At 35.8% G+C, this 13,071-nt stretch overlaps 2 protein-coding genes across 2 annotated transcripts; one reads left to right on the top strand and one right to left on the bottom strand.

Moving 5' to 3' along the window:
* Positions 1–8,587: 8,587 nt before the first annotated feature.
* LOC103453393 (RING-H2 finger protein ATL16-like) lies at positions 8,588–9,148 on the top strand. Its single transcript, XM_008392935.1, has one exon. It carries the CDS (start codon positions 8,588–8,590, stop codon positions 9,146–9,148), a length of 561 nt encoding a protein of 186 aa, XP_008391157.1.
* A 540-nt stretch (positions 9,149–9,688) lies between these two features.
* On the bottom strand, positions 9,689–12,191 carry LOC103450905 (vacuolar protein sorting-associated protein 2 homolog 1). The gene is made up of 5 exons (XM_008390315.3): positions 11,883–12,191; positions 11,023–11,153; positions 10,637–10,741; positions 10,252–10,512; positions 9,689–9,988 (listed from the first exon to the last, which is right to left on the bottom strand). Exons 1-5 carry the CDS (start codon positions 11,917–11,919, stop codon positions 9,845–9,847), a joined length of 678 nt encoding a protein of 225 aa, XP_008388537.1. The 5' UTR covers positions 11,920–12,191; the 3' UTR covers positions 9,689–9,844.
* Between the last annotated feature and the right edge of the window lie 880 nt (positions 12,192–13,071).

Genomic DNA, 13,071 nt, shown 5'->3' with positions numbered 1-13,071 from the left:
CACGCCTTTTCCACCTTCCATTGTAACTTTTCTCCGCCACTGAAGCAGAAGATTCAAGCTTTAGATACTCATTTGGACAGTGTGCAAAATATGAAAATACCCTTTTAATTTCCCGGGAAAGTTTTGAAATTTCTCGAGAATATTTGCAATGTTCGGAGAGAGACAGAGCTTCAAGCAATTTTGCAGCAGCGTGCTGTGTAATGTGAGTTTTAGAGAGAGAAAATTAGAAACATAAATTGGGAAGACAAATTTTGACGTTTATTGATGAATATATAAAGTTGTAAATTGTAATGGCGCTGGAAATTATTGACCGACTGAGGAGGCTTCCATTTTGTGTTCTTATTTAAGCCGCGAAATAATAACGAATTTAAACAAATCCAACCACAACCAAACAAAACAAAAGAGAAAAATAAGATAAAAAAAGTGTAGTGACTGTTACCCACCTAATTCGAAATCCTTCAGTTGAACAAAAAAAAATAAAAAATTGATATCCTTCTTATGTTTTTGTAAAAATGAAATTTAACGAAAAGCCCTCGTTACTGTTCATTTTGACGAAAAATCATATTTTTATACTAAAAAGTCATTTCTGGTACTATTCATTTTACGCTTTATTTTGTCTTTATCGTTAAAACTTAAAGTTTTCAAACAATTTTCATTAGTTTTCCTTTTGTAAAATTGTTGTCATTTAATTTATTTAATTAAAAAATTAAAGAATTTTATGAAACTGAGAAATTATTTTTCATAAAAATATTTTTGTAAATACAATTAGGCATAGAACACCATTTTCAATTATACAATTAATCACTTTTACAGAAAAATTTAATATAACAATGATGTGAGAGCACATATTTATAAGATTGGTTATAATGCTTACATATATTTAATACAAGAATAATACTTGCATTCCTTGTTTGAAGTATGACCTCATTCCTACATTTGCAAAAAACGTAATTTCATTGTAGAAAATTCATAATCGAAATCGTTCAACTTTTAATCTTTATTTAAAAATTGTCCTTACAAAAAATTAATTGAATCGGAGATCATTTAGTCATCAAAATGTATCAAATAAATCAACGGCTCGTTATTAATAGTTACTTGGTACTTATGCCGTTGATTTAGTTAATATATTTGGATGACTAAACTATCTTGATTTTGAATGATATTTTTGTAGGAATGATCTTCAAATGAAGGTTGAGAATTTAAACAGTTTCGATTATAAAGTTTCTACGGGAAAGAATATCATTTGCAAGTGGGAAATGAACTCATATCCCCAAAGAAGAAATGCAAGTATTAACTTTAATACAATCACCATTTGATATAATAATTAGGATAATGCTTGCATTCCCTCTTCGGGGTGAGCTAATTCCCCCACTTATTTATGACGTATCTTCACCATAAAACTTTTATAATCAGAACCATTCAATCTTCTAATCTTGATTTGAAGGTAAACCTTACAAAAAAGTCACTCGGATTGGATATCGTTTAGTCATCTAAATGTATAAAAGAAATCAACAGTTGATCCTAAATATGCTACTTGGTACATGCACCTTTGATTTATTCAATAGATTTAGATGACTAAACGATCACGATTCAAATGATTTTTTATAGGGATAATATTCAAATAAATATTAAGAGATTGAATGTCTCCGATTATAATATCTTTATGGTGAGTATACATTATTTGCAAGTGGGAAATGAGCATATCCCCAAAGGAAGAATGCAAACATTATTCCAGTAATTATTTGTAGTAATATCTTCTATGTAATCTTACTCTTTTTTTTCAAGAAAAATATTATTATTCTTGTATATATTAAGAAGAGGCTCGCATGTGTATATATATTAACATTTCTTTTCTTGTGTTCTTGTTATTACTTGTTACTTTGTTAGTAGGGATCAGCTCGGTTTGGTTTAAAATGGTCTTCAAATTGTGAACCGAATCGAAGAAAAAGACTCGGTTCGGTTTGAAAACCAAGTTTTGTCTTTTTTTGCATGGGGTTGGTGGCATGTGATGTGGATGGCGCAGCCAGTTTCCTAATCAAGGAAAAGGTCGTCTTCAACTCCAAATTATCTTAATCTCAGGTGTTGAGAATGAGGAAATTAAAATATAAATTAAACTAGCAACTTGGCTTCAGTGTTTAGGGTTTAACAATTTTTCCTTTATCTTCTGGATCAACTCTCTCAGCTGTCAATCAATATTTTGTTGTTCCAAGTTAAGGCTGTGTTTGATCAATTAATTTGGGGGGCAAATGGCCTTTACCAAAGTGGTGGAAAGGTTTAAACCCTTTACATGATGGTGTGAATTTAAAATACGTCGGTGACTAATCTAACAAAACCTATTGCTTGACAAAAAAAAATTAATTTGTGGAATAATGAATTGAAGAGAAGTTGACAATGGCTTATGCTGATCGGATCATCTTTCCCTACAGTCGGTGTGGGCTGTATATGGGTTGTTAGGTCATCTCCAACCGAAGGGTCCAGATGGCCGAAAATAGCCCGAAAACCGTCTCCAACCGAGGGCCATGCCAAATGACTCGTGGGCCCCACTGGACAAAAAATGACCAAAGAGCCAACCGGGTGGCCCAAAGTAGCCAGCTAGCTGGGCTAGAAATCAAACCCCTCAACGGCTAGCTAACATCAGCTAGCCGTTATTTTTGAATATTTTTTTTAACAAAATTTGTTTACAACATTTTAAAAATTCTTTTTTTTTCCTATAACTTCCTAAACCATTAAACATTACATAACATTAAGTTACATGAAACAATATTAAACAACATTAGATAACATTAAATAATATTAAACAACATAAAAAAACATTTAACAACATTTTTAAAAACATTTAACAACATAAAACTTAAATGCTTATTGCATGCTTCTTTGGGTCCAAAGATGTGCAACAATGACGTCACTTAGCCGTTGGATTTGAATTTAAGTTGTAGTTTTTAAATAATAAATTATGTTTGGCCCTATGACCCTTTAGTCCTCGGTTGGAGATGGTTTTTTGTGACAGAACTAAAATGAGCCCTCTGGCCCTTTGGCCGTCGGTTGGAGATGGTAAGAAATATGGTTCTACACTGTTCATTAAAATATTAATTTATTGACAGACCAGAGGGCTAAAACGAGTCATCTAGCCAGTCCTTGGTTGAAGATGGTCTTAGTTGGCTATATTATATCTAAAGTGGGCAAGTGTTTATATAAGCATTTAAAACCACTAAATAGACCAAATGCAAACATGAAGATGAAACCAAAACCTTGCGGTCTCCATTGACCCCTCAAGTTAACTCTCTCAAAATCCGACTGCTATTTTAAAACCTCATCAGGTCGATTTTCTAGCCGAACCACGTTACGTACAACTAGAATTTTGAAATTTGTAAAAGATTACATTGTGGAACCCTGTCTTTAATTAGTTTAATGTCACTGTTGTAAAATGTTACAGGAGAAGGATGAGCACAACAGCCACCAGGTGTCGAAGCACTTCAAGATTAATGGGAAGAATCTGTTTCCAGTTCCATAATTGATCCTTGAGATTTGAAATCGATACAGTTAGTTAATGAGTTTGCCCACGTCAATTATTTTGGTTATTCCGTGAAAAATCTCGGTTAAATAAGGATAAAATGACAAAAATACTCTCAATTTATTCTTATTTAACAGAGATTTTTCATGGAATAACCAAAATGATTGGTAATGGATAAACTTAGCGACAAGTTCCATCAATTTTAAATCTCAGAGATCAAAATAAAGAATTATGTCAATTTCAAATATAGAACTTTATTTGTACGTACATAGAAATCCTATATCGTTCACTTAAAGCATACCATGTGAATTAATTAATGATATTATATGACGGTTGTAATATTTACACCAAAACAATTTCATTAAATTGAGGTCATGTACAACTAATCAAGGAATTCATTAGGTGATGTTATGTGCTAGAATATGACCAACCCATATTTCTAAAGTAATTGATGGCGATGAAAGGCCGAGAGCGACTGTATTAGGATTGGAATTTTCTCATGAACTTTAGGGTGTCGAGATGTGATGTGATTTTAATTAGCACAACGTATCAATTAGCTATATTAGTCTAGTTCAAATAGGTCCAAGAATTAAGTTTCAATCTCCCCTTTCTCTCACAACATTAGGATCTCTTTCACTACAAGCTTCGAGTTTCACTATTTGTTTCTTCTTACACTCTAGAAATAACATGCCCAAAAGTTTATTGTTTTTTGCGTTTAATTTGGTGTTGGAAACTTGGGGCCAAAGAAATTGCTTGAACAAACCATTAGGTTCATTCTCTCCAAGTGAGTCTTTCTCTCCGTGTTTGAGACTTTTTCTTCATTTGAGAGTTTTTCTCATTTTTAGTGTGAGACTTTTAATCTTGAGCATATCCAGTGGCGTCGACCCTAACTTCGGTAGGGGTCGGTCGCCTTCCTCCCCCCCCCCCCCCGCCCCCACCCCCTTTTTTTCTTTCTTCCTTTTCTCTTTTCCTGGAGTCAACTGATCTTTCCCCCTAATTTCTTTACTGATCTGTACAGTTCCTTTGCCCCTATGGATATCCCTCCTCCTGGCTCATCCCTATTCTGATCTTTAGCCATGCATGATGTTGAGATCGTGTGTAGAGTTCCAGTGTTTTCACCGGTTCGAGTGTTTCCAACACCAACACCTTCTCTATGTTGTCTGTCATTACTGGTAGTGTCGCTCGTGGATTTTCACTGGCTTTATCTTGATAGTTGGCTTCTCTTAATTAGTTGTCGGCTATCCTATTTTTATGGTTGTGCTTGAGGAGCAGATTGGAGTTGGAAGTTGCGATTGATGAGGGGATGCTCGATGGTTGAAGAGGAATTGGATGATCTTGTGGAATTGTCGCGGAGATTGCGTAGAGGTTTTAGTTTATGTTGTTTAGTTTTGGTCTTGGGCTATCTATTGGTTGGCTCATTTAGTGTTTTGTTTTGTTTTTGGCCCATTTTTTGTTTGTTTATATGTTTACTTTGGGTCTTTAGTCTGCTTGTATATATGTTTTAGTTGCTTGGTAATAAAAAACAACTTTTTACCAAAAAAAAGGAAAGAAATTGCTTGAACGAGTCCCTAGGTAGAAACTGATTAAAAAAAGTGTCTAGATATGAGAGATTTTTCAGTGTGCCGAGAATACCGACCGATACATCAAGTGTTATACTATAAATGGTTGTAATTGTTTTTTTAAGTATCAAACCACTTATATAATGATATACTTAATGTACCAAACCGTATTTCTGGCACATTAAAATATTCTCCCTAAGTAGAATGGAAATTGGTAACAATGATATTTTTGTAGACCTTCCCACAAATATGACATGTCTTTTGTGTGCAACAACAAAAACAATACAAAAAATAAAAATAAAAATAAAAATAAAAATAAAAATAAAAATAAAAAAACCTAGCAAAGTAGATCATAAACAAATCATTAGAGAATAAATTAATTAACTAAAATACAAAGGCAGTACTTATAAACCTAACACAAAACATAAACCATAACTCAACATAGCAAACGCAAACAAGAAGAAGATGAAGCTAAAATCTTGCCATCTCCATGGACCCTTCAAATTAACTTTCTCAAAATCCGACTGCAGCTTGAAAATCTCAGGTTGTCGATCCTCTAGCCGAACCACGTTACAACTAGAATCCTGAAATTTGTAAAAGATTACTCTGTGGTACCCTCTCGTTAGTGCAATATCACTTTTGTAAAGTGCTACAGGAGAAGGAGGATCACAGTAGCTTCCAGATCTCCAAGAACTTCAAGATTGATGTTCAATGCTTGTCTCTTACTCCATACTTTTTTATCATGATCTTCCATGACCAAGTTCATGAACGTCTCTCTTCTATCAAAATAAATCAAACCAAGGCGACCTTGGCAGTCCACGAGTTGGTTGGAATTAAAACATTCACTATCACTTACCGGCTGCGGTAATTTCCCATCGATCTTCATGATCTTCCTAATAAAAAGCGAATACTTGGTTGTTCGTCAGAAGCCAGTACACGTGCCGCATGCTGTTAGACAAGGTTGGTGATAAGAACTGAAGTAAACACAAGAGGGTAAACTAATAACATCCTTCAATTTCTTCCATGCCCAACTGTTTGAATCAAACACCTCGCCCATTAGGTTGTTGTAGCTTTTTAGTTTATGATAAGGGGCTTGTAGACGGAGATTGGAGTTTTAGGGTTTGAGAACCGTAATAATCTTGTACCTTAAAGGTTTCGAGCTCGATCAACATAACCATGGCAGTTATTCAGGTACCACAGAGGAGCTTCTAGGGTTTTGGCTCATGCAAAACACTAGGCCATGAGTACTATTCACATATTTGATCTAGACAGGAACAGGCATGAAGTATAGTAGCGATGAAAGTATCAAAGTCTTGTTGGACTTGTTATCAACAGACCAAGGTTGATGATATTTGTTCTGAATTAAAAACCCAGAAACCGTGTCACTCCTCTTACAAAACAAATGCCATAACGATGAGTCATATGTGATGTGATTCCAGTCCTTGGCTCATGCAAAACACTAGGCCATGACTACAACCACTATTGAATGATTTGATTCGCGTTAAAATCTGATAACATATTTCAGAAGGAAGAGATGGTGGTGAGGCCATTAGAGCTCGTTAAAGAAAGGCGATGCAAATTACAGTGGGATCCTCCTCTACGGAGATTTGAACTCTAGAGCACCTTTAAGTTTTTTTTGTTTTTTTTTTTTTTTCGTTTTCACAGTATTAGATCAAGAGGTTTAAATAGCAAGATGCTACTAGACAAATATTAGGTCAAGAGGTTTAGTTCTTTGAGTAAATTATAGCAATGGTTATTCAACTTTAACTCAATTGAAGCAATGATTCCTCAACTAAAAATCTATTAGCATTGGTCCCTCAACTCATCAAAACGTACCGCTATAATCCCTCAACTAAAAATTCATTACCAATGGTCCCTTAACTCTAATCCAACTAAAGAAATGACCCTTAAACTTTAACCCAATTGGAGAAATGATCATTCCAACATAACTTATTTTGACAAAATTTTGACAAAGTTGATGAAATTGACCATAGTTATACGTTTTGATGAGTTGAGGACCAATGGTAATAGATTTTTAGTTGAGGGACAGTTGCTCCAATTTGATTAAAATTGAGGGACCGTTGCTACAATTTACTCTTAGTTCTTTTGGTTTCTTCATGAGTAAGTCCTCCAAAACTATTTTATAGTAAAAAAACATTTAGAAGCCTCATATTGAGGGGAAAAAAATTTAAGGAAATGTCTATTATTGAAACCGACTATTGCGCTAGACAGTTAAAAAGGCATTCTGAGTCTCTGCATTTAGACATTCTATATTTACCAGTTAATTATTTATACAGTTAACTTCATCTAACGAGATAAGATTTGGTTGTTGTTGTATGTAAGTTTCAACTTAAATTGAAAAATTGTAATTATAAAGCTATGGTTTACTAATTGAAGGACAAATTCTTACACAAGATTAGTAAATAAAACAATCGAACAATAATATATTTAGTTAATTGTTGTCTTAGCCAAGAATAAGGCGGCAGACTGAAAGTGAAATAATTCTTATCTATAAATTTAAGTCCCTCTCAAGTCTCATCCACCCTTGCTGCTATCTTGTGTTTAACTGTGCATTCCTTTTGTCTCCTTCCAATCATTCTTATTCTTTACCCCCCAAAGATTATTAAACAAAGTTTATTATTTCCACAACTACATAACCACCACGGCTTTTCGATTAACTACTTGTTATGATGAAAATGGTTATCTTGATATACTAGATTAAGAGCTCGTTTGAAAGAGTTTTCAAAATGACTGAAAGCTTTTTTTGTGAAAATATTTTTAGAACCAATCTTAGTACAAATGTACGTAAATTCTAGAAAAACTTAAATGTTTCTTAAAATGAGCACATAAAAAACACTAAGTGTTTTTGAAACTTAAAACATTTTCTCTAAAAGTACTTTTAGTCATTTAAAAACACTTCCAAACGAGCGTCTAAACTAATTTGTTAATACATTCTCTAACATAGGTGAAAATTACAATGAAACCTCTCAACTGTATTGAAGAATGTATATAAGCAAATGTGTCAATTTTGTATGTCTAAGACTAAGTAGTATTATTCGTTGCATTCCTAATTTCATTAGTAGTGTAATTATGTAAATCTTAGTAGATTATGTGCAGAATTCTACAATATTTTTTAGATAGTTTTCTTGTCGTAATTGTATTCTTGGAGAGCAAGAATTCTCTCTCCCTTATTAATATAGATAAAAAAAACAAAACATGAGAAATATCCTTTACTAATTCATCTACATAAAGACACAAAGCACAAGACATATAAAACACGAAATTGCTCAAGCAGTTCTCTCCCTTCCCCTTCCGCCGGTTTCGTGCATCTCCTTTCCCACAGTAAAATAGGCCAACAAGATGATTGTTATTTTAATCTAATTTAAACCTAATTAATAATAACAGGATTAGAGTAGAGAATCTTCTTGATGAAATTAAAACAACTACCTAGTACTAATTTAAGGCCCCTCCTCCTCTCCAAATCCTCTTGCTACTTTCGCCAAAAACCCCCAAAAAAATGGGTTACAAGCTCCACACAATACAAAGCCCTTTTTCACAGCCACCACAGCCCCCGCCTACTCCGCCACCAAAAACCAACTTACCCATGTTCTATTACGGCCTCATAATCGTCTCAATAGCCGCCATAATCCTAGCCATGTACAACCTTATCTTCGTCAAACTGACTTCGAACCGCCACGATCAGTCTCCGCCACCAAGATCATCAATCAGTTTGGTTGATCTCTCAAGAACAAGGAGGAGTAGGAGCTTTGGGAACTTGGACAGCTTCAGGTACAAGAAGAACGAAGGGTCAACGTCAAAAGATGAAAGTTGTGTCGAATGTGCTGTTTGCTTGTCAGTTTTTGAGGACGGAGAAGAAATAAGAAAGCTTCCTACTTGCAAGCACTCCTTTCATGCTCCGTGCATAGACATGTGGCTCAACTCTCACTCTGACTGCCCGCTCTGTCGCACTCCCCTGCCGGCGAGCTCATGGAGTCATCCGCAGCTGACTACTACGCCGGAGGAGAATTCCAGAGAAGTCCTACTAGCAAGCACTAGTCCTTTCATGCTCCTTGCATAGACATGTGGCTCCACTCTCACTCCGACTACCCGCTCTGCCGCACTCCCCTCCCAGTGAGCTCATGGTGTCATCTGCAGCTGACGACTGCGCCAGAGGAGAATTTCAGGGAAGTCCTGCTACTGTGAGCTTTCTAGGGTTTCCTTTTTTCGGCTTTTTTTTTAATTTCCATATCTAGGGTTTCTTGGATTTTGTTGGTTTGTGTAGGACGATGGTATCAAGGAGTGGATTGTAGAAAACAAGGATTAGTTGAAGATATTTTTATGATTATCAGAAACACAAGTTACGTGATATACCATTCCACGTGTTATAATAAAGATAAATGATAGAGCTGATACCCTTCTTTTAGGGTATATTAACACAAAACAAATCTACTTATTGTAGTTTGAGTAGAATAGTAATGTTACTTGACCATGTTCATGGTACACTCGATTAAGTGAACGGAGTGTAAACATATTTCGCCTTTCAATTGGTTCCATCATTGTGTTCAAGCTCAAATTCCCCTCTCACAGTTTAGATTAAATTAGAATATTGCTCGAATAATTTTTGTGTACAAACTCATCGAATGTAATTTTATTAAAATATGTCCGTCTCAGATCCTGATTCGATAAATTCCGGCATAAATTTCTCACAGATATTACAATGCCCAAAGTAACTCCCATCTTTCACACTATGCCAATAATATACAAGAGATGAAATCTACATCCTTCTTAAATTGTCTAGCCTCGCCTGTAAATCACTATCTATCCCACCGTCATCCGCTCCAGCTGCCGCTGTTTCAACTTGTGGAACTTTGTTCTTCGCAGCCGGTGCAGCAACGGCAGCGGATGGTGCATTAACAAGCTGCAGAGAATAAGAAAACCGAAAAAATCGTTATTGCTGCTCCGAAAAAATTTAATTCTTGGTAACCACAGTGTAGAGGAAAAATGTAGGAGTGTGCTATCCACACCCCTTTTTACTTCTCACACACCCTTTATTAATTTTTGTCCTTTGATTTTCTTCAATTTATCCGATCCGACGGCCGAAAATTAAAAGGGTGTGTGAGAAGTAAAAAAGGGTGTGTGGATATCACACCTCAAAATGTATTTCTCGACTGATGTAAGTACCTCTTGGTTGACGTCAATTCCAATCTCATCAAGAACTTGGCTCACTAGTTCGTCGGTTTCCTCCTCTTCCTCATCTCCTTCCAGCGCATCATCAATGGCATCGCCCATCACCTCAGTTGTCAATTCCATCTTCTCATTCTGCCTCTCAAATTCTTGCATGATTTTCTGCAGTGATGGCAAGTTCATCTGCCTGTTCATCTGGCCCATTGCCTTTGTCACTCCTTTCATCGCCTCTCCCATAGCTTGTGTCGATTTCAAAGTCTGAAAAGAAAAAGTGAATTTTAGAACCCAACCCATCCAATATGATAACAAAATAATGACGGTGTTAAAAATTGCGAAAGAAACTTTCATTCATATAATTAAAAAGGGATAATGTAGGATATACCTGAATTCTGAGAGATACACCCTGGAGTTGTGATTTGAGCTTGTAGAACTTTTCAATCTGATGCCGTGTTCGAACAAGGTCTTTCGCCATAACTTTAACAGCTCCCTGAAACAAAGTTGGACAAATAAAAACCACAGTCAGGCTTTGTGACCATCAAATCAAAGTCTATACACTACAAGATAAACAGGGACAATGTTCTACGCATGTATAACACCAACTGCATAACTAAAACTCAGCAACAGATAGTTAGGCAACAATGAGCCGAGGGAGTTTAGGTCTGCGGTCAACAGTAGATCAGCCACAGAGCGCAGACAGAGGAAGATACTAAAATCGACCTTCATGAACAATAAAGCAAAACACCAACTAGCAGAGAGAAAATAACATACCATCTGCCCTTGCTTGGCACTTTTCTTAATCTCTAGAATTAGTTTCTTCTCTTGTCCTTGGAGAGCTCCTCTCTCCCTCTCTATTTCTCGAATAGATTTGTCCAACATCCTCTTGTTTTCCCGCAAAAGTTCTGAAATCTCAAATTCAGACGCATGTATACAATTTCAGCTTATAAAAAAGTAATTCTTAAAGAACACTGATATGAATAACAAAATAGTGTTACGTGTCCAGAAACCAAACAACCGGATTACCAATTGAGCAATCAAATTCAGATATCGATGTGCAAATAACGGTGTATAACGCGCAAACCAAAGATTATCAATTATTATAGACATCCTTGTGCGTCAAGTACTTAGAATTTCTTCATTTCGTCTATACATAACCCAACTGAAGGTTACACATTGTAAATTTACACACCACTACAGGTTCAAATCTGGATATCTGGTGGAATTTAAGGTCTATAATCATTACGACGCCACCTACGTATAAAGATATATTGAAAAACTAAGCACTGGAAAAAGCATTGACTAACTAGATTGAATTGTAAAGGATTAAAATTTTATATCAGCTCCAATTGAGCTTCCTAAGCACAATCAGCTCCAAATCATCAATAATTAGCAACAAAAAACATTAAATTCTTTGAGTAACACATAAATTATTTAAATTTCTGGTTATTGCTCCAATCAGTCTCTCTATAATTTCCAAATTTATTAAAAAATAACACAAAATTCCCAATTTTGTTTGAAGATGTTACAAATTTTACATCAGGCAAGTCAAGTATCACAGAAATTCAACAAATCAAAACCCTCAATAACATAAAACCAAACCAAATTCACCAAAACCGGATCAATCTACGAACCTGCGGGCGTTTTCCGCTTCCCGAAGAGGAAACTCATGGCGCCGGATCGAACGGTTGAAAATCAATCCGAAACTTCTCCGGTTCGGCCTGGATCGGATCGGATCGGATCGGATCGTCTCTGCGCGCGTTCGACTCCGATTTCTCAGAAAACCGATTGAATTCGTCGGCTTTTCAAAGCTTTTGCCTCTCGATTCGTCGAGCTTTCCCTTCACGCTGTGTGTTTGCGTAGTGGTTAAGGAATGGAATCGAAGCGTCGTGGACGACGACGACGCACCTTACACGCGGCAAATCTCTGGTGATGGGCCCCGCACGATCGTTCCTTTTTCGCACCCTTTTTTGTTAATTTGTTTCTCGAAGGCCCAATGGACTTTCTCAAATTGCATCTGAGGCCCGTATGGTGATGTTTGGGCTTTGAATTGAGGCCCATATGTGGGGGTCGGCGTTTTTGTCAGAAGTTGGTTGGTTTAACCGCACGCGGGAAAAGGCGTCTGGCGTTTTTACCTTTTTTTGTTTTAACCGCCGAGTGAAAGCTGTACATTCGGAGCTGACAGCAACAGAGCGCACGGGTGCACGTGGGGAGCATTGGTTTTAAAGACACTGGGAAGACGCAGACAGGGTTCAGGGAGTCACGTGCGGGTTTGTCCCACTACGTCGTACGTGAGAGTATAGTATACTATACTGTTCCTTTAGCATGCACGTTCGGAACTCACGGTTTGTTCGGAAGTGCTTTTTTAGGAGGTACTTATTTTATACTTCTCTCAAAAAAATGCTTATAATGAAAGCATAGAGTAAGTTTCATAAACATTTCGAGTGTTTATTGAAGAATCAGTGTTTTTGAAAATTTGTATGGCCGTTTAATAACTATTTTAGTTTTAATTTTTATTTTCTGTTGTTTCGAATCTGAACACTTGATTCAAAATTATTCGAAAAACTATTTCTTTGCCTTTTCAAAAATTGCCTTTCAATTTTTTATTATTTTCTTAACTAAAAACTAATGATAGTTAGTAAACAAGTTTTCTTTTGTCAGGTTTTTCTTTAAGTGCAAAACTAAAAACTGAAAATTGAAAATTGAAATAAAAAATTTTCAAACGGCCCCTTAAACTTTTCTATTAAAACCATGTCCAAAATGATTATGAATCCACAAAAACACTTTTAGTCATTTGGAAACAAGCTCTAACCGATGTTTGCT

This window comes from Malus domestica, chromosome 02 (assembly GCF_042453785.1).
Source record: "Malus domestica chromosome 02, GDT2T_hap1".
NCBI classification, from domain to species: Eukaryota; Viridiplantae; Streptophyta; class Magnoliopsida; order Rosales; family Rosaceae; genus Malus; species Malus domestica.
Note: the sequence above shows the minus strand (reverse complement) of the source record. Positions and strands in the feature narration are given on the sequence as shown.

Bases quoted from the DNA above. Each gene is read 5' to 3' on its own strand.
- LOC103450905 (XM_008390315.3), bottom strand. From the start codon at position 11,919: ATGAGTTTCCTCTTCGGGAAGCGGAAAACGCCCGCAG. The intron at 11,154-11,882 runs GTTCGTAGATTG...TTGAGATTTCAG, and splicing joins GAAGCGGAAAACGCCCGCAG to AACTTTTGCGGGAAAACAAG. The intron at 10,513-10,636 runs GTATATCCTACA...TTTTCTTTTCAG, and splicing joins GTGTATCTCTCAGAATTCAG to ACTTTGAAATCGACACAAGC.
- LOC103453393 (XM_008392935.1), top strand. From the start codon at position 8,588: ATGGGTTACAAGCTCCACACAATACAAAGCCCTTTTTCACAGCCACCA.